Source organism: the organism of the source record quoted next, unplaced genomic scaffold, assembly GCF_019419815.1.
Source record: "Pyrus x bretschneideri cultivar Hongxiangsu unplaced genomic scaffold, Pyrus_bretschneideri_v1 Contig24, whole genome shotgun sequence".
Taxonomy (NCBI): domain Eukaryota; kingdom Viridiplantae; phylum Streptophyta; class Magnoliopsida; order Rosales; family Rosaceae; genus Pyrus; species Pyrus x bretschneideri.
Window position 1 is genome coordinate 1745166 of NW_025999546.1, and position 22244 is coordinate 1767409.

The window sequence follows — 22244 nt, forward strand, 5'->3', positions numbered from 1 at the left end:
CCAGTATGTGTGAGAATGTGGAGTGTTGTTCTGCATTGAGAGTTACGAAACTTCGTAACAGATTTTAAGGAGTTAGATCACTCTCTTACTACCAATTGGTTTTACGCTGAAACGTTCCTTCATGGTATCACAATCCTGATTTTAAATCTAACGACCATACGTGCTCTAACGTCATCGTCATTCAGAGTGGAAGATGATTTCACCAAGTGGATCCGTTTGTTGGGTGGATGATTTTATTAATACATGAATTTAAATCACATGAGAACTTTCTCTCCACTTTAAGTGAAAGTTCTCAAGTTCAATTCAACATGAACCAAGGTTTGGCAATCTATACGCCCTCAAAATTAGGGTAAACACACCTCAAGAACTTTTGACTTTCCGGCTTTCCTTCGCATACTGGTCAGTTTCTCTTGAATGCAGGCAAAACTGGAAATTTTCCAACAAAATTAGTGTTGGATTGTTAAATCCAGAGATCCAGAGAACCAGGACCATGTTGAAATATGCTTGTTGAATGAACGAGTCATTAAAGGAAACAGAAACCAGAACAAGATGGAAGCACAAATGGTGGCAGAATTCGTGTACATTCGGTCTCCCTCAACAAATAATTTACAAAACCACCATTCACCACTAAGCTTCACTGTGACTATCTAGCAATGGCAACCTACATGCTACTACCTGTACATACTGGGTAGAATGTGTTCGTAGAACGAATAACCATCTGTTGGTGCCCCAAATGGCCTTCTTGGTAGGGCTCTCGTTAATGTTTCACCCGAGGTTATCCAGGGCGTCGGGTCTGGAACAGAGGGATAGTTGGGATAGGGAGGATTGGTAAATCTCGACGAGGGAAGACCCGTATCAAAGTAAGGATCAAGATGTGGCAGCGGAGGAGAAACTCTTGATCCAGATTCTGCATAACGCCCACTCAGAAATCTGTTTTCAGCTGGAAATTTTGATCTAGTATCGGTGTAAGGGGTACTGGGAAATAGATCGGCAGCATTAGCAGGAAAATTTGATCTAGTCTCAACATAAGGATTGATGGCAAACCGATCACCAACACTAGTAGAAAAAGTTGGTCTGGGCTCAATGTATTGACTGGTGACGAATCGATCAGCAGCATTATTTGAAAAGGTCGGCCCGGGCTCAATGTGACTGGTGGTGAATCGATCAGCAGCATTAGTTGAAAGGGTAGGCCTGGGCTCGATGTATTGACTGGTGACGAATCGATCATCAGTGTTGGTAGAGAAGGTTGGTCTAGTTTCAACATAAGGGTTCGTGACAAAGAGATCAGGAGTTGCAGAAACCCTAATTTGAGGAAAATGCGTTGCAGACGGTAAGCTAGAAGAACCAAAGTAGCTATTGTGAGTCGCAGCTTCTTCAACTGCAAAATCAGTTGGTAGTCTGAAAAGCCCAGCAAACCCAACAGGAGTCTCTACTCTGTCTACAGTTTTTGCAGCGGGAATAGGTGATTCTATGGACTTCTGTGGAGATGTACCATTTACTAGCGGCAATCTAGTCATTGTCTGTTGTAGTGATAGCCTTGCTTGTTGAAGTGCATCCAGCACACCACCTAACTTATCCTGCGAGTCATGAGGGACCAATGCATATAGGTCGTTTCTGCTCCCTGAAGCATTTCCTTTATGAAAACCATTGCCTGCATCAGAAGAAGAGGCATCTGATGTATGTTTGTGGGCCAACTGATGCAGAAGTAGGTCAGGGTGGGAGCCATGTGAAGTGTGCCGAGCATAATTTTTGGGGCTCTTTTGATTTTGCTTTCCATTTGCAGTAGGGAATGCAAATTCTTGAACCTGTGAGGAAGCAGCAGAGCTTCTATTCAGCTTATCCTGCAACCCTCCCGTATCTATATGTGAAGCTGGTAGAAAACCGTTTGATTGAATTTTGGCCGCTGACTTTGACTCTTGAGCTTGGGCAGCAGCCACCCTTGAAGGAGATGGCTTTTGTGCCTTTATCTCATCTCTTTCCTCGGTGATATCTGAATGGTTCCCAGGGTCGCATGAATCCTATATGACCAAAAACCCACCAGGTTAGTGGATAAAGTTTCCAAACAAGAGAAAGAAAAACGAAGAGACTTTTTATGTACTAAAACACATACCATCATTAACAAATGCAACCAGTAAAGTGAATGACTGCTTAGAAACAAATGTTACTTGTGCCAAACAAAATATCACAAGGAGAAAATCACCATCCTATATGTTCATTCAAAACTGATTAATTAGTTTTGAAGCCTAGTTCGGTATACTGATGCGTGTTTACGTTTATTTTTTATTTATAATCTTAAAGGCCCACAGAAAGTCTTCACTCAAATGAAAAATGCATCAAAGAAATGAGGCTAATGCTGCATCATCCATATTAATCCCCCATATACTGGGTAGAGCAAGCATTTGAAAGCCATGAAAGACGAATTAACATCTTAGGGAAGAGGTGGCTCCTATTTGTTTTTTGGAAAAAAGGTAATTATATTACCACAAGAAACAGACAAACTTACAACCTCAACAAAATAGGGTCCAAAAACAAAAGTACATATACAAACAAAAAGGACCAGCCCAGCAAACAAAACCTAAGCCCAACCCACAACGTGGGCGCAAAACAGAAACACCACAAGAACGCCGGAAGAACCAAGAATTCGGCAGCCGCCGCCTCTGCAACAGTATTTCGAGATTCACCCAATTCCATGCCTCCAACCGCACGCCAACCCGACGATCAGAGCATCCAACCCTGAGCACCACCTGGTACGCAGCCACCACAGTAGAAATCAGGCAACCAGAAGAGGAATTCCGGCTACCAGAAGAAAGAAGCCCGTGGAGATCCACAAGCAATACTGCCAACAGAGGCAGACATCGAGAAGGTGGTGGTGTTGGGAACACCCGAGCCTGTGCATGCACCGAAGCTCTACACACCATCTCAGAGAAGCGTGACTGCAGATTGGAGTGTGGATGACCGAGAAGGAGGGACGCCAGTAGGAGAAGACGAAAAGGGCAAAACGAAATAGAAAGCAGGGGGGAAACTCTGCCGAAGGAAGGAAGAGGGGACAAAAAAAGGAAGGACAGATGGGCTAACCAACCCCAGCCGAAGCTAGGGTCGGCGCTCCCTGATCTGCACTGAAAAAAGGCCCTCAGACAAACACTGAGAAAAACTCTCAAGCAGAGAGAAGGGCTCTCACAAAGGAGAGAAATAGAGGTGGCTCCTATAAGCCCAAATAATAAGACAATGCCATGCTAACATGAAACTAGCACGTACCTTCTTCCTCCAGCATTTTATTTTTTTTCAAAAGCAGTTGATAGTTTTGTTATGATATTTGGCTGGGAATTGAAAACTTTTGACAAAGAGTTTGGTGAGAGTAAATAATTTTTTTTTTGAAGGACAGGGATCGATACAAATTCATAGATAATATGGATTTTGATGACACTGTTGAAGATGAGAAAAATAACCCTAAAGTCCAAAAAACCTGATGAATTACTTAGAGAAAATTGATGTGACGTTGTCAAATATGTTGATAAATCGGGTTTGAAACTTTTAATTTGATGCTGCCAAGAGCTAATTTCTCTAGTAAATCAGATGAAAACTGATTTGAAGAAACTGTGGGTTGTGAGATTGATTAAGGAGAACGAAAGTAAATCTTCAAGAATAAATACAACTGTAGCTCCTACATATCTCTTCAAAATTGAGGAAGAGAAAAGAAAGGGGAATCTTTAATATGATAACTATTATTTTCTTCTCGTTTTTTGGGGAAAGACACAAGGAACCAAACCAAATTTACCAAACGTAAGAAATCTCAATTACAGCAGAATACACAAAGCCCAGAGGCCGAAAGGAACATTCAAGGTATGAGGTTGTAACTGGGAATTGAACTAATGGCAACATCATTGGTGGTGACTATTGTTAATGGCAGTGCTGACCGGTGATGGATGCAATTAGCAACAGTGAAGTGACGACTGTGCGAGGGAATATGTTAGTAGTGAGCCTAGTGACTAGTTTTATGACAAAGGGATGATGACCCCATGATAATTTTGACCATGGTGACACTTGAATAAGTTGAGTTGTCAGCTTCAAGTAAATAAGTTCTTTGGAACTAAATGTTTGAACTTTTACGTGGTTTTTCACTAATCAAAGTAAGCCATGGCCTATGGACTACGAAACATACTTTTAGAAATTAACTAACACAAATACTCCAAAACTAAGCTATACGCTATCAGACGTAATTCAAGAAACTAACTGATTGAAAATTAAGATATTCTAGAAATACTCTAACTAAACTCGCTGAGTTATGTTGCAGAACTTAAAATCGGTCAAGCATACCTAAAACAACGGAAAAGGAAAATTATACAATCATGGCAACAATTACAGTTTTGTAGCACTGAAGCATTATTATAGAGCATGTAAATCCGAAGGGCATTTATTCCAAGGATTAAGACTTTATGCAGCACTATAGTGGTATGCTAATTCGAAGCAAAAGCATTAGTCTATGATATGAATAGATTCATATGAAACATACCAGTGTACTGGTGTTATTTTCTCTAAACTTCTCTTCCCATTCTCTTTGAGCCTTCTCCATCTCTTCATTTTGACAAATAAGTTGCGCCTGATGTTCTAGTGCTTTTTCCATATCTTTGTCTCTTCCATGCCCGCTGAAATCCAGGTCCCTATTTCTTTGATTTTCTATGGTCCCTGAGAGTGCATCATTCCCTTCTCGGAATTCAGAACTTTTTCTCACTTTCTCATGCCCACTGTATAGGCCATTTGAAAGCCCTTCTGAAGAAGCAGAAACACCATTTTCTTGAGAATCAAACTTGTCTGATCTGAAAAATACAATAAATCATTATATTTAAAACTATTGTATTATACAGAACTCCACAGTACATAAACCAAGAACTTTTCAGGAAACTCTGCTCTCTTTTTTCTTTTTCATTTTGTCTCTGGAGTTATATTGTTGGGAGAAGAACATAATTGACAGATTATGAACATTATGAGGTAAATAGCATGGATTATGTATCAGCGCATGTAGCATTTAACGCAATAGATATGAAAAACCAGTTTCAGTCCACAATTATCTTTGTCAGCTAGAAAACTTTGGGAGGAAGAATGGATATTCAAACACTCCTCTATATAGGGTTAGGATCCGGGGATACACGCTTTGTAGGGCCCACTTCAAAATGTATTTCAACGATCCGAACCATCTATATTTTAGTACATCATTCATAGATCATCCTTGCAAAGAAAATAGACAAATCAAAAACCCTCAAAACATTCACTTGTAGTGAAGAAAATGGACAAGAACGGTTCTACAAAGAAACAACTAAATTTAATCCAACGATCATAAGGTTTTATATTTGGGTGATTTTTGGTAGACATGATCCTTGGGGTAAGAAAAGATAGACGGTTGGGTATTTGAAATACATTACAAAGTGGGCCCCACAAAAACGTGTCACAAAATGTGTCCCTGGATCCTACATATATAAGCAAGGCCAGCAGTAACTAAGATAGACTCATGATAATTTTGACCATGGTGACAGTTGAATAAGTTGAGTTGTCAGCTTCTGAGCACAGAAGGAGACAAAGAATGAAGCGAGGCCGGAGAAGCAGTAGACATGCTTTTGCTTAGAACTGGAGCCATTGAACCCTAAACCAAACAGAAATAGTTGGGTTGGCTGGGGAGGCGATAATTCTGTTGTACCAAACGCCTCTTCTTTTCTCAAACTTCTTATCCACACTTTTCAGACCTTACAGAGATAGAAAAGAGAGACGAGGATGAAGAAGGTGCACATGTGAAAGTACAATTTTACCCTGCATTTAACGAACATTTAACTGAAAATCACTTTTGGACTAAATTTGCTAATGGACTACGCCACAGGGGTTTAAATCCAAATTTTTTACCACAAGGCTATCTTCCAAATACCTTATGACCACAAGGACCATTCATCCGATTAAGCCACACACACACACACACATGTTCTTTCTAATTCTTCCATAATAGCTTTCTTCAAATATGCATATACGTTTGAAGTTAATAACTTTCTTTACATCGATAATACTAAGTTTTCACACACACACACACACACGTTCTTTCTAATTCTTCCATAATAGCTTTCTTCAAATATGCATATACGTTTGAAGTTAATAACTTTCTTTACATCGATAATACTAAGTTTTCACACACACACACACACGTTCTTTCTAATTCTTCCATAATAGCTTTCTTCAAATATGCATATACGTTTGAAGTTAATAACTTTCTTTACATCGATAATACTAAGTTTTAAAGCAAACATAATAACAATAACAATAATGTTATTAACCAATACAACAATAACACTTAGATATTAGAAAATTGGGCTGCTGCAGTTAATAATTGATATCAGAAGTCTTAGGTCTTCGGTTAAAGACGTGTCTCTAGAGTTAGATTAGACTAGTATTTATAATGCATCTCAATGGATAAAATACTTTCAACTTCATTGAATCACCTTCAACTGGATTAGGAAAATTTATTAAAAAGGATGTATACGCTATATCAAATAGCGAAGCACCTAAACCAACACATACATATATCAAATTGGCAGGCCTATGAATGTATATACTTTAACACGCACAGAAAACGAGTAACGTAGTAAGCCAAACAAACCAACCTTGTTTCCTTGTGTTTTATCTGGCGGCAGGATTTTCCAAGGTGATGTCTTGGAGAACTAGAACCCATGGATGAAAAATTGCTACGTCTTCTTGTGGATAGATCTTTATACTTTTCCCGTGAACGTGGAGATTCAATGCGCCCTTTCCAAGACAAGCTTCTACCAGGTATTAGACAAGAATCAGCATCAGAACCCGAAAGTTCCTCCTGTTCATTTCTTCTCGCCTTCGAAATTACAAAGCTTTCTTCTTCATTTGTCAAGTTATTACCCACTTTGGATTCCTGGTGTGTTTCCTGATCAGAGCTGGAATCAAATTCCTCGGAAATGTCACTTCCCCCTTGGTTCTCCAAAATGGCAAGAACATCTGCTGTGGTTTTCTCAGCCATTTTTCTTTGAAGAGATACAATCTTAAGTTGTTCCTCCATTTCTTCTACCTAAATTGTTATAAAAAAATAAAAAAAAACAAATATTGGTAAAACTAATGAAAGTGAGTGAGAGTTCTTTGAACAACAGGTCTGACATTAAAAAATCCACACATTCCCATATCCTGAAATATACCATTTTTTCCAGCTCATCAACTCTCTGTCTTGCACTTCTTGCAACAGACCTCTCGGACAGCAACCGTGCCCGAAGAAACTCAATAGTCATTGCAGTGGAATCCTCCATGCCGGAATTATTCCTGATTTACATGGCAATGATTAGGGGTTGAAGCACTATTATGCCTCAAATAAAACAAAATATCACTCTTTCGAACAATCTATAAGAACGAAACACCAACCCTCTAAATGTTTTTGTGGGATATACTAATCTCTAAAGGAAAAAAAAAAAAGTGAATGCTGCTAGTCGTTCATAGTTGAACGGGATCATATATTTCATCTTTGAGAAGAATACAATAAGAAAAATACGCATCAGCGTCAAATAATATGGGTGGACATTAATTTGATCTTGCAAATATTGAATATCACATCCATCATGCCAAGCATCAATACTAAGCTCTGCTAATTAAATTCCTCGAAAATGGAATGGCATGCTAAAATTTCGTATTCTCCTACATTTTCTCATCAACGAGTGTGCAGACAACTGATGAATAATGAAATTCATAGTCATACAGAATTTAAACCTCAAAACCACAAAAACCTGTTAATCTTCGCATTTGTAATTTCTGATTCTCAGATTTTTTTCGGCTTAATTGAAATCGAAAAGGTAAAAAAAATGCGAAAAGAAACCAGCAGAGTGAAGGAGAAAGCATAACACAGCCCCCGTGTGACAGAACAGTACAAACATTGAGATCCTCACGAAAACGAAGCAAAAACAAAGAACTGAGAGATACCCAGATGATCCTTACCTCTGATCTTGCGAGTCCTGATTAGAATTATGCATCCTAGAGGAAGATCAAACGAAACCCCCAAACTTCAAAATGGAGCTGCTGCAACCATGACAGAGATCAAACATCAAAGAACTTGATTTGAAATTGAAGAGCATCCAGGTGAGAGATTGCGAAAAGTAAAGGGGAAAAGGGCAAAAGAGAGAGAACCAGGGTACAATTTGGCTTGCCTTAGAATGTAAGCTCCATGAATGATGAATCCACGGAGGGAATGAACAGAGGAAGCTTCTTTCTCACGACCATTTGAACAACGAGGGTGCAAAAGCAACAAGCCAATAATGCCTTTGTCCACTTGGGCCACTGTGTCATTTTCAATTAATTTTAAATAGGGTTTTATTACAAGACTCACATTAAAATGATCCCAGAAATTAAAATTCCATTGATGTAGTTATTAAATAAGAATACCGTCAATTAATGTAATTTTTCTGTTAAAATCTCAATGGTACTTCAATTAGTGTGTTCAATTCGCAAGTTTATAGACTCGTCGCAAATCTAATTAAACATTGCCACATGGATAAATTATTCAAAACTATATAAAAATAAGTAACTTAAAAATATTAAAACTGTCATTTAGTATTACGGATTAGTAGTATTTTTCTCGTCAAAATTGAATTTGAACTACATTATTACTAGTTCATTGTGAGGTTAAGTCTATCATCTCTCTCTTAATGTAGATAATATCGTTTGTTAAAAAAAATCATTAAAACTAGCCACTTATTACTACGTTCTAGTGATATTCATTTTCATTTATAAGTGATAACTTCTTTAGTAAGGGTTTCAACAAATTTTAACGAGGTAAAATAAAGAGATCGCCTGGGTTAGGAAGGAAGATAAAGAGTGCTTTTAGTAGGGGTAAAATTGAAATAATAATAGTAGATTTGATTCTTACCAAAAACGAATTTGAACCACATTATTATGGTAAGTCTAGTCTATAACTTAACTCATTTCTCCATCTTTTAGTGTAAATAATATCAATTGTTCAAAAAAAAAAATCATTAAAGCTAAATTTAATAAAACTTTATTGATGAATTACTTTCACTATGAGCAATACTCAATTAGTATAAAAAAGAGTCATGGGGAGGGACGTCATCGTTAACCAAAGACCCATCTCTGCAATTACCGAGTCGAGGACATCTTCCAAACTTATCGTAAAACTTCTAATTTTCATTCCTAGGTTGGCTTGCTGTCTTAAAATTAGGGAAAGGTACTGCGATGGGGACTGGCGGCTGTGGCCGGCTTAGTGTCGTTGCAGATGAGAATGAGTTGGCGGCTGGTTCGAAGGAATGTGGGTGTGGCTGGTTTGGAGTGGGTGCGTACGATCAGGGCGAGGAAAGGAGGGGTCGACGTATCGATGGTGAAGGAAAAGGAGTGCTACTTGATAAAACAATATTGAGGAGTACCACTTCCTTGTAAGTTAAAATTCTTAAGTTCAAATCTTGTGAACATTTGATTCGACGAGAGATCAGCAGAATTTTTTATATTCTTGAAACTTCTTATAATCTAAAAATTGGCCTGCATTGTAAGTTATCTTAATATTTAGGTTGTTCTAGCAAATCCCGAAGGATTCATCAACAATGAATAAGAGGGGCAATTAAGATTAGAATTAGATCCTCTACAAGTTAAGGTGCAAGTATTAGTTAGTAAGGAGGACGTGAAAAGTGTGTGCATTTCAGATGCTTTGCCTTTTTATTTGTTCCACCAATGCTTTTGGCTGTACTGTACATTGTGGTTGTAGTTTGTCATTTTGTTAATTTGTTGCTTTTATCTTACCAGACCAACACAAAGAAAGAATTGTAGACTTCATTTTTATTTGCATGTCATGATATCGGCCTTTGTGGAAGAGTTTATCCGAACTACGACGCCGACTCAATCTGGAATTTACGTATGCACTGACACCAACCATGCACATGAAGCTTCCACGTTTCTCTTCTCAAGCTTTTTTCGTGACTCATCTATATATATCTTGGCATTTACTCATCAGTCATCACCGTCGCTTCAGTCTCAAAAACCAACCCCTGAGAAATTAAGAATTTAGGAGTCAGAAAATGGATTCTATTCAGCAAAGGAAAACTAGTATTCTTATGCTTCCATGGCTTGCTCATGGCCACATATCTCCATTCCTAGAGCTATCCAAGAAGCTGACCTCTAGGGGGAATTTTCACATCTTCTTTTGCTCCACACTTGTAAATCTCAACTCCGTCAAACCAAAACTCCCTCAAAAATGAGCTTGTGGAACTCCATCTTCCATACGATGAGTTGCCTGAACTACCACCTCACTACCACACTACCAATGGCCTCCCACCCCATCTCATGCCCACTCTCAAAAAGGCCTTTGACATGGCCAGCGAGAACTTCTCCAACATCCTCAAAACCCTAAAACCAGATTTGCTCATATATGATTTTCTTCAACCATGGGCACCCTCTAGAGCATTGTCGAAAAATATTCCAGCAGTCCAGTTCTTCCCTAGCTGTGCTGCCATGGCTTCATTTGGTAATCATCGCCATTGTAAAAGCCCTAGTGCCAGATTTCCTTTTCCTTCAATCTATCTTCGGGACTATGAGTTAATGAAGTTCAACAATTTGGGAAAATCTCCATCAAATGGCCTCAACGATGGAGAGCGTGTACAGAAATGCATTGAACAATCTTGTAAGATCATTTTGATAAAGACTTCTAGAGAGATCGAAGCAAAATATATCGATTATCTCTGTGGTTTATTGGGGAAGGTGATTGTGCCTGTTGGTTCACTGGTTCAAGAACCTTTAGATGGAGAAGGAGAGGAAACAGAAATCATAAAATGGCTAAACACTAGAGAAAGATCTTCGGTCGTGTTTGTTTCCTTTGGGACTGAGTACTTTTTGTCCAAGGAGGAAATACAAGAGATAGCTCTTGGGTTAGAGCTCAGCAACGTTTGTTTTATTTGGGTTATTAGGTTTCCTGTGGGCGAGACCAACTAAAATTGAAGAGGTATTGCCAGAAGGGTTTATGGAGAGAGTGGGAGAGAGGGGATCGGTTGTGGAGGGTTGGGCTCCACAAGCAAAGATATTGCAGCATTCTAGTATTGGCGGGTTTGTGAGTCACTGTGGATGGAGCTCTGTTGTGGAGAGTATCAAGTTTTGTGTTCCAATTATAGCCATCCCTATGCATCTGGACCAGCCTCTGAACGCTAGATTGGTAGAGGAAGTCGGTGTCGGTCTGGAGGTTCGGAGAACTGGAAGTGGCAGCCTTGAACGAGAAGAGGTAGCAAAAGTGATCACAGATGTTTTGGTGGAGAAAATAGGACAGACTTTGAAAGGAAAGGTAATGGAATTGAGTGAAAACATGAAGAACAAAGAGGATGAAGAGATAGATGGGGTGGTGGAGGAGTTGAGGCAACTCTGTAGGACAGGGGAATCAAGTAGCACATAGGATAGGACTTCGCTTTTCCACTTTTAAACGGTGTTAATCTCTCTTTGTATGAAATAACTATTTGATCGTTATCCGTGAATAATGTGTAATCGGGTGTAAGATTGAATAATATCGAATAAAAATGATTCAACTGGTTGTGTAAGCAAATTAAGTTCTTTTTGAACTGTTTCTGTGTCATAATGATGATCTACTTCAGCATGACGGGTTTGATGAAGTAACACGCGATTACAATCAACGAGATAGAACCATATTATAGCTTAGTACTTACTGTGCGAAATATTCTTTACACTTCGACTTTTACTTTTTTAATTTTTTTCAACCTCAAAAGTTAAGTCCACTTGTTTTGCACTATGCGACTACTATTTATGACAATCTCTATTGAAGATGTGTTTTTTATTAGGACGATCTTTTCATTTTTAATTTTTTCTTTCATATTGAAATATGAATGGGAGGTGTTAAGTTTTTTATCATCCTGATGTCGAGATATTTTTCTGTAGGACCTCCCCTTCAGTATTGCCACCATAGTAGAGTTTGATCAACAAGTTCGGGATGGATTGATGTGGCTCCTCTATGCCTAGGACACCAGAATATCGAACCATGAAAGAAAAAAGGCATGAGAGAAAGCATGTTGGCTAGTGATTGTGAGGCCCAAATTCTTGACTAGAGGGGATACCAAAGGCTTCTGCCCTTCCATCCCTTGGATAGATAGGGGGAGGGCAGAACTTTTGGTTTGTCATGTTGTCAAAGAGTTAAACAGTAGGAGTATCAAAAATGTCGTAAGTCGAGGGCGGCCATAACATAAGGTTATTACTTTCGCATCTCTCTAGATATTTTTAGATAGAGAGAGAGAGAGAGAGATTCGCTGCGCGAGCAACCCAACTGTGCGTTACATATGCTCTACAAGCCACACTTCCATTTTCTTCCCAACGAGCCCATTTTTCCTTTGATTTGGAAGACGGGTGTTGCGTTCGATTCTAAAGGCATGATTTTCAGTACGTCTCCAGATAGGGCCCCACTAGTCCGGCTAGCTAGTGAGCAGTTCTTTCGAGCGAGAAGCGGGCCCAAAATGGGAATGGGCTAGGGTTATGAACTTATAATCTATAATTTGATGATCGAGTCCATTCCAAGATTATAAGTTCATTTCATACCAGATCAGATCGGGATAGGGTTATATACATTTTAATTATGAGAAGGGGTCATTCGAGCGTATCTAAATAGGTAATATGTTTACATATGGATCCCTACATTGTTACATTCCATTTAGGATTAGGAATAGGAGTAATCAGACCTGTTTTTAACATCTCTCTCGTTGTTTGGGATGGGACCATATTTGTGTCACCTCTTTGGGCTTCTATTTAAACGAGAAATCGGTTTGATTGTCCATCTTTTTATATAATAATATATATTGAGAGTTGCTAGATCCACCCAATTGTCTTATTTCCTCACCCACGTTATAATTACACCCACTATAAAAAGTTTAAAAAACTAAAATGTTATTTCCCTACCCATTATTATTCCTAAAATAACCATTAATATATATATATATATATATATATATATTGTAGGCATAATTAACTAAATAATTATGGAGGCTAGAAAGAGAGAGAGGGTGCGACATAGAGTGAGATATGTAATTGTGAGGTGTGTTCTATTCCAAGATCCTAACTATTGAACTTCAGATCAAGGCATAAATGAGTTTTCCCAAAATCCTTCATCTCAAAATTCCATCTTCAGGTGCGAGGCAGTTTTCTCAAGCTCTTCTAAAGTCTTAGTGAGATTCGTGTCAATGACATAAACTGTAACTCTAGCAATTCGGAATAAGACTTCATAGTTTAACATGCAAGGGCATAATTCATCCTTGACTGATCAAATAATCACTTAGACGGGTATACCACATCCGTCATATTTTTCCAATCCATAAGTGAACACCTCAAAACGAGTTAAGAGCGTGTTCCATGATTTGGAACTATTTGAACCAATCCATGTAATTCTTCGGGAACTTACGTATAAATCTTCGTATCTATATCCCCATGGAGAAAACACTAACCACATTTCATAATGCTATTATCAATCACATGACGTTTGAGAAAAACCTTGTGCTGTAAGGCATGCTTCATATCTCATTATTTCATTCATCTTATAACGCTTCCTTTCCCACTTGTAACACAACGGGGTACGACAAGTTCAAAACACACTTTGGTAAAGAATTTGACCTGGATTGTAATTTCAATTGTCTAATCAGTTCTAAGTTGTCATTAAATCAACGGAACACGGTTCAATATCATCGTTTTTCATTTATGTCGGTAGCTACCATATAAGTGAAAACATCATCGATGGTAATCTCATTTCAATTCCATTTAGCTCATCCAAACTAGTATATTGGACCAAGAACTTCAAGTCTCGAGAGTAATTTGGATTAATCTCATGAGATAGAAATGATTTGAGACAACGATCAAGTATGGATTCATTGTTGTGTCGTGTCTTCCTTTTCTAGGGAAGTGAATCCTACGAACCAAATGATATATCGTGCTCCAGGCTAAGATATATTGATTGGCTATCCATTGATGTACTGGACCGTCCAACAAGGACGGCACACCCTCCAAGGATGTTGACTCGACGTTCGTTAAGTATGTCTATCCTTGCATGCATGTTTATAGCTAGTACATGATCTCGTCACTTTAGCTAGATCAGAGGAATGCGTTTGGAGAAATATTCTGAAAGCTAGAATTTATCGCACTTGCTTGTCATACTTGTGCGGTACGAGGATTGAGATGAGACATAATGGGTAACGTCCACATAACTTTGCGACATTCTACAAGAACGTTGACGTTCTTATCTCCCCCTAACGGTGGGAAGACTGTCTCATTGAAGTGACAACCCACAAATGCGCGATAAAGAGATCGTTTGCAAGGGCTCTAAGAGAGCTAGTGTGAAGAAGAATCATAATCGACAAAGATTCACATCCTTCTTTAAGGACCCATATTAGTACGTTGCGGTAGCGCACCTTGGCATATGGAATGCACACCCAAATGTGTAAATACGAAAAATGTTAGGTTCATACCCAGTAACCAACAATAACGTTGGGATGGTTAGGTGGCAATGGGCCTTAAGGTGAACCAACATAACTGCGTACAAGATTGCATAGCTCTAGGCAAAAATCGAAAACTTGGTATGTACACCAAAATTCAGGCAATCATTTATATTGCGCTTTATGATCACTAGACAAGGCTATTTGGAGTGAACATGGGAATTCGATTATAAACCCAATATACATGCAATACTTTATAAACTTTCCAACATTATCTAGTCTCCCGAACTTTATGGGATAAGTAGGGGTGAACCTTTAATCGGCTAGGAGGTTTAGCAACAATGTGTGTGGATAAACATATGACCAGTTTGTCGATTCATCAACCAAAACTATAAGTATTTATATGGTCTGCATTTTGGTTAGATTAGTCCACACATATTCCCTTGAATCCACTGTGAAAAAAGAGTCGTTTCGTATATTTGCTAGGGATGATTTAGAAATCAAATTTCCCAAAACGAGCGGGTTTTGGCAAAGTGTTCTTGTAGGCATAAGATCCTTACTTCAGGTAAGGAGATATGTCGTAGCATCATTGTTCGACCTAAGTGTCCCAAAAAAGGTCGTGCCAAAGCAAGTAAAACTACTCAATCACCATGCTCCAGGCTGGCCACATGTGGCGTGTTCCTAGTTGGGAGACAACCCATTGCCCCAAATCAAAGCTGCATGCTCATTTTTGGAGGTGGTGCAAAGATATTCCATTCTATTTTCTTCGGTGGTTTCATTTATGATCATTGTTCTCTAGAATATCCTCAAAAACTCAACGACATGGAGAATTTAAGGTCCCTTAAATGGTAATTCAGTACCATTCATACAACGAGGAGCGTGCCAATGCTCTTAATCAGGTTGGATAACCTTGAAGTCGTTGTTAGAGATGTGCTTTAGGTGTAAAGTTAGCGTGCGTAGTATCGCATTCATCTACCAGACAACTAACTTTCCCACATTTCTACCTAATCATGTGTTTAATTGAATTGGGTCACATGTATTAAGAAACATGATTCAATTAACTCGTATTTGAGGACAATATCAATAAGATTATCCATAACTAAAACAAACACCAAACTTGAATCCAAGAACATAGAAAAATGTTCACAAAGTAAATGGTTTACCAAAGGGATTCGGCCAACAAGGCTATCCATGTCAAAATTCTGCTCTTTCAACGGGGTTCAGTAGAGCAAAATTAGTCTCACATATTGACTACAAGAATGGTACTCCTTAATGACATTGGTAGGCGTACGAACATGTGCATAACCAATAATCTATTCCATCGAGATGGAAGTAGATTTTGCAGGGTTAAGGTTTGGGAATGCTATCCCTTATTCTTGAAGTTTTAGGTCTTAGATGCCAAGGATCATGCTTTGTGCATGATGCCACACCTTGGCAAGCCCTGATTCTAGCATAGGTTGTAAAAATAAACTCGAAATTGGATCGTAAGAGAGATAGACCCAAACTTGGGTTTGGTAGGCCCCAGCCAAAGCTAGATGGGTCTGTTCAGTAGGCTTCTACCGAAGCAGAGCAGTACCGTTCGATGCATCTCTGTCGAATAGGTAGGTTTTGACCGAATTGGGTTAAGCTATTCGGTAAACTCTAATCGAACTGAGTTTATACCCTTTGGTAGATTCTAGCCGAAGTTGGATCTATACCGTTCGGTAGACTCCATCTGAACTAGATCTATACATTTCTCTCATGTTTGTGCTAGTAATCATATTCGAGAATTTGGTAAACTTCTGCTTTCTACACTACTGCTTCAGGAGTGAGTTAGAAACATGGAAGGACAAGAAAAATATTCTCTAGTCAAAATTCGATCGAATTTATAAACTTTAGAATCGTACTCATTCATGGACGTAATGACGGTGTGCTTCAGGCAATGTCTTGTACCCCACATAAAGTGGTTTCTATTAGAAACGTCCAAATAAGGAAAATCGAACTTGTTACGGTTTGACAATCCATTGAATTGGAGGGAATAAGATTGTGAATAGTGTTATGGGAATGAATCATCCATAAGCATCAAAGTTAGAACATTAAAGTTCTAAGACATGGTTTTCATGAAAAACGTTGGGTTTTCATGGGTGTATTGTTTTATGAAAACTTCGGGTTTCAAAGGCACTAAATTTGAAACTACAGGTTCAATTTAGTTTATGAACGTTTAGTTCATAAAAGAGAGGTTCCTGCAAGAACACATAATGCAATATGCTGATTTAAGTGTAATGGATTTGAGTTACTTCAGGAACTCAAGTGTGAGAGCTTCGGGACTACGAAAATATGTCAACGGTTCAAAGAAGAGAAATAAATTATTGAATCATTAATGTCTAAAAGTGATCTTCAGGTCAATCATTTTGGATTCAATATCAGATTAATGGACTGTAGGTCACTTTTAATTAATTCAATAGATCGAGACCAAAAAGGGTCGATCGTAGAAGCAAAATAATGACTTTGGGCCATACTCACTTTACATGTCTTTGGGCCAAATAATTAAGAAAATTAAGCCTAAATAAGGCTTAGTTGTGGGCACCCCAACCTAGTTGGGTGCTAGCAAAAAGCAGAATGGGCCAAAAAAATGATTTTGGTCGTGGGATTCATAGCAGCCCAACAAAGATTTGATGGCTGCTGTCCAAAAAGAAGGGTCTGCAGCAAAGCTACAGGTTTAGGCTCGGGTCATGGCTGCAAGGAGTAGCCTAATTTGCATGCAGTCGTGCAACAAAGATGGGCCGAGAAAAGAAAAAAAAATATTATAAGTAGCAGACATGCTGCTGCAATGTGGGCCAAGTCAGGTTTTTGGGCCAGGGAGCAGAAGTCCAGCAAGGCTGGCTTCTGATAAGGTGGCATTGATTGGGGTTGCATGCCTAATTGTGAGGAACCCAGGCATGCGAGCCTGGTGAAACGCACGTAGCATGCTCATATTTTCTTTTTACTTTTTTTTTTTTTTTTTTTGAAATCTAGGGTTTGGAAGAACTCTAAATTGCTTATATTTTATTTCGATTCTTTGCCTCACAAATTCCACATAGTAAAAATTGTGTAATGCATGAAATGTATGTGTGTCTATATATATATATATTGACAAATGTAAGGAACATATACAATATATATATATATATATATATATATATATATATATATATATTGGAAGGAAAATATAAACATAAGGGGTTCACGCATCATGGGGGATGCTTCGTGGTCGTTTCAAATATCTTACTTTATTTTAAGTGTACCTGATTGACAGAAAACAACAAAAGCCTTTGAATTTGTAGATCATTCTTAGAAAGCTAGAATTGCATCTCCAATGCGTTGTATCACGTTCAACACAGAAAAATTGAATCAATAGCATGTAGATCAATTTAAAATAATAAATTAATAACAAAAGGAATGATTAAAATGTAATACTCCCTTGATTGAAGATCAAACTCTCTTTAGCACATCGTTAAGAACGTGCTGATAACTTGTTGCAGACATAATTTACTGAGCAATTATGGAGGCCAGAAAGTGAGAAGAGAGAGATGTGTAATTGTGAGGTGTGCTCTATTCCACCCCATTGTGCCTTTATTTATAGTAGTAGAGAATGTTAATTCCTTACCCTTTTAGGATTACAACTCCTAATAGGAATATAAGAGATATTCCTAGATCTACTAGGATATACACAATCACATTTCTAATCTAATAGAACTGCAACAATATATATATATATATATATATATAATTATAAACTTGTCTCTTAAAAAAATAATATATAAAACTAAAACTAAGGATACAATCATGATAGAATTTCATCTGCTTCATCTAACATAAGAAAAATGCATGATTGTTTCATATCAAAAAAATTGTTTGAACAGAGCGTGAGAGTTACCATGCCCAAACTAAGTTCATTATTTTTGCTTTCTCTGAATGAAAGGAGATGGGACGACAGGTGAGGGTTTGAAGGAGACAAATCGTCTAAACAGAGCGTGAGAGTTATCATGACCAAACTTTTCTTTTCTTCTAAAAAAACATAACGGAAAGAGGGTAGCTAATGTCCTTATTAGTCATTTTACAGATGGACAAAGTTGTAATTAAAAAATTCATTAAAAGGTGGGTGGAGATATAAGATATTAGGGTGAGAATAACAACACTCTATGTATTTTTGATATAATATATATAAGGCATCCTCCGGATAATTCAAAAGATGCTTTGCTTATTCTTTTTGGAGTAAAGAATATTTAGTTTTGATTTTCTTAATTTCTTTGGGTATGAAGAGTCTACGTTGGAAGAGTTTGTCCCAACTACAACGTCGACTGAATCCGGAATTTCGTATGCACTTTACTCCAACTTTCTGTATGAACTTTCCATGCATGTTTCTCTTCTTCAAACTTTTGTGGTGATTCATGACTCATCTCCAATATGCATTAGGCCCTCCCTACAACCTTCCTTAGCGAGAAAATCTTTAGTTCCTCCATCTACATCACTTGGAATTGAAAAATGAACCGTGTGAGACCCAAGAATTTAATTGGAAAATATGTTCGGCTTATTTATCGAAAAGGTGATCACAAGAAGATAATGAACGTGATATGAAGATGTTGAAATACACCAAAAGAAAAGGAAAAGAGAGATTAGATTTCCTTCTTGCTTGACACATGAGGCAAAGGCTTGGGAGATAAAATCCCATATTCTTCCTCTTTTGTGAAATGGTCTGAAAGAGAGCAAACAAAGAGCCCTCGTTCTCTCTTATGCTTTTTAATTGGAAATAAAGAAAAATCTGAAACTCTCTCCATACTTCATCAAATTCGATTATGTTTTTGCCTACGAGTTTGTAGTGAAGAATACTACATTTAAAGCTAATAATTTTCTGGATTTATAGCAGATTTTAATATTTTCCATTTTTAGGATTTATTCCTACATAAGCTTTAATCTTCGAATTGAAAGCTTAACTGAACGAATTGAGATTAATTTCTACATGGGCTAGCTGCTGCTAACCCTAGACTTATTTCCTGGTTGTGAAACTTTGTTATTTTTTGGTACTTATAAAATTAAGAGAACTTGGTGAACTTGAGTGGTGATTTGGTATTGGAAGTCATTAGACTTATTTCATGGTTGTGAAACTTTGTTATTTTTTGGTACTTATAAAATTAAGAGAACTTGGTGAACTTGAGTGGTGATTTGGTATTGGAAGTCATGATAAATGATTTGGACATGTTCTGGAATGAAAATGGAAGAATGAACCTGGATTTTTACCCCTGTTGAACATTTCGTGCAGCTAGGACCTTATAGTAAGATTTATTGAAGTCTTGGAGTTAGTTGTAATTTTCAGAAATTGATGGGTAGAAGTGTAGGAATGTAATTGCGGAAAAGTTTGGGGGTTAATTTCTAATTTTCTTTGGTAAAATAAGGGGGTAGATCACCCATAACTGACTCAATAAAGTAATCTTAAAGTTCAGGTAGACGGGCCATGGACCCACTCCAATAATATCGATACTGTTCCCACTTGGCCACCTGCTTAATCCGTTAGGTGTGAAGTTTTAATACAAAAGGTCTTGGTAATAATTAGAGTGGAGTAATTCTATATAAAGTGTTTGTTCTCAAGTCTTCTGGCCGATATGGGACAAATAAATTCTAACAACAAACAGTTTGATTTCTAGAGACTTCGATCATATAATCCAATAAATAAGTTCCGGTTCATTCAGATGGATTCTCAAAATAATTATACCCAAGATTCATTGTGAAATACAATTGCACAGAAACTTGTTGATTGTCCAGCTGCAAGGGAGCTTGCATATAATTGGGAAATGTTTGAGAACCCAAATGAAATACCAAAAGTTAAAGGGTCCTTATTAGTTTAAGCGGAATATCGGAATCGTAGCAATTCAGAATGAAGGATTATATATTGGTTACTGACATATTTTAATTGTAGGAATAAGGGACTCTATGCTTGGTTTGGAATCTAAGTAGGAAAAATACGGCAGATTTTTATGCAAATTGATTTTATTAAATTTTATGAAATGCTGTATAATTGTAGATCTTATTGATTGATATGGGTTAACAAATGGCTAAACAAACAGGAAACATCTTCGGTTGTGTATATTTCCTTTGGGAATGAGTACTTTTTATCCAAGGAGGAAATAGATCGAGATGACTCATGAGTTAGAGCTTAGTCAAGTGAGTTTACTGGGTTGTTAGGTTTCCTAAGGAGGAGAAAATCACTAGGGTTGAGGAGGTATTGCCAAAAGGATTAGTAGGGAGGGTGGAAGGGAGGGGAATGATAGTGGAAGGTTGGGCACCACAGGCAAAGATATGCATTCTAACGTCGGTGGATTTGTGAGCCACTGTGGGTTGTTAGACAAATAAGGAATATGGTTGGAGTCCTTGTGTAATTGTATATAATATTATTCACTAGCCGTCCTACAGCCGTCAAGCCATCCTACAGCCGTCCTACCTTGTCCTACCTACACAAGAGCCGTCCTACAGCCGTCCTACAGCCGTCCTACCTTGTCCTACCTACACACTAGCCGTCCTACAGCCGTCAAGTCGTCCTACAGCCGTCCTACCTTGTCCTACCTACACACTTGTATCATGTATATATATCCTTGTAATCTTGTAGAGAAAAATAATGAGAAAAAAAGCATTCTCTTCCATTTTTTCCACATTCACGTATCAATAACAAATATATTTTTTAGCCTACATACCTTTTTCTACATGGTATACAGAGCAGGTTTATAACCCTAGCCCTAATTTTTTTTTCGGCAGCTTTCTCTGCCGTTCCCATGGCTGACTCTTCTTCTTCCGATGGTGTTTTTTCCCTTCATCATTCCGACCACCCGAATCTTGTCCTTGTATCCAAGAAGTTGAATGGTGATAACTACATATCCTGGGCCCGTGGCATGTAGCTTTCCTTGAGTGCCAAGAATAAACTTGGTTTCATCACTGGCGATATCCAAGAACCTTCTTCCTCCGACGACCCTGATGTTCACGCGGCTTGGCGTCGTTGCAATGACATGATTCTCTCTTGGCTTCTGCATTCCTTGGAACCTGACCTTCAAGAATCTGTGCTTTTTTCCACCTCTGTCCAAGCTGTATGGGATGATCTTCGTGTTGGAAATGTGCCCTAAAACCAATCATATGATGATACTTTACGGTCATTTCAAACTAATGTAGTTTAAATGTAAAGGGCAAAGATTATTGTTTGAGCCGTCTAATATAAATGTTATATGCTTAAACGATAAGTCCAAGGAATATGTGATTGGAAGAATGCGATCTAAAGAAGTTAGATTCATGAGACCATTCTTTCGTTGACACATCCTAAACGTTCCTGATCATAGGATTGTCAATTGGGCATTGACAGTCCGTTAAGATCAGTAAGTGCTATGTCTTCTCTCAGGGAGAGTGACTAGTCTCGAGTCATTGGTGTGTGTGACATCAAGACAAGTACGTAGGTGCTCAATAGAGAATGAGTTCACTGAACACGATCAACGAAGAGTTCTCATATTCATGTCACATGAGAACTCATGGTTGGGATAATGCAAATTAGTCTTTTGACCTGAGGCATCACAATTGTCTTGTGGTTAGGTCCTTAATCTTTGATTATGTCAACGTCACTCTATCAGGGTGTCCACGGCATCGTTGGGGTTAAGCCACTTAGCCATGGAGGCAAGTGAATGCGCAACAAGGGATCTCTAACCTTCAAACTATTTGAGGGAGAATACTCTATGATATGATTTAGAATCTCTGGCCAGAGTATGAATGAGATGTTGGAATGCGTTCCAGATCACA

General features: G+C 38.1%; 2 protein-coding genes across 6 annotated transcripts; one reads left to right on the forward strand and one right to left on the reverse strand.

Moving 5' to 3' along the window:
* Positions 1-473: 473 nt before the first annotated feature.
* LOC125467810 lies at positions 474-8323 on the reverse strand. 5 transcript variants are annotated; one of them, XM_048586284.1, is made up of 6 exons: positions 8193-8323; positions 7984-8064; positions 7197-7317; positions 6639-7072; positions 4511-4814; positions 474-2018 (listed from the first exon to the last, which is right to left on the reverse strand). In XM_048586284.1, the coding sequence occupies exons 2-6, from the start codon at positions 8016-8018 to the stop codon at positions 672-674; spliced, it is 2241 nt and encodes a 746-aa protein (XP_048442241.1). In that variant the 5' UTR covers positions 8019-8064; positions 8193-8323; the 3' UTR covers positions 474-671. The 5 variants fall into 5 exon arrangements, with proteins under 5 accessions (XP_048442241.1, XP_048442243.1, XP_048442244.1 ...); XM_048586286.1 differs by having other exon boundaries at positions 7984-8061; positions 8193-8301; XM_048586287.1 differs by having other exon boundaries at positions 8173-8235.
* A 1744-nt stretch (positions 8324-10067) lies between these two features.
* On the forward strand, positions 10068-11428 carry LOC103929532 (beta-D-glucosyl crocetin beta-1,6-glucosyltransferase-like). Its single transcript, XM_048586061.1, is given in 3 exon segments — positions 10068-10243; positions 10245-10971; positions 10973-11428. Coding segments are annotated over 3 exon segments (1359 nt in total).
* Positions 11429-22244: the final 10816 nt, after the last annotated feature.

Excerpts from the sequence above, each read along its gene's own strand:
- LOC125467810 (XM_048586284.1), bottom strand. The coding sequence starts at position 8,018 with ATGCATAATTCTAATCAGGACTCGCAAGATCAGAG. Across the intron at positions 7,073-7,196 it reads TTGATGAGCTGGAAAAAATG|GTAGAAGAAATGGAGGAACA; the intron begins GTATATTTCAGG and ends ATAACAATTTAG. Across the intron at positions 2,019-4,510 it reads AAAATAACACCAGTACACTG|GATTCATGCGACCCTGGGAA; the intron begins GTATGTTTCATA and ends TTGGTCATATAG.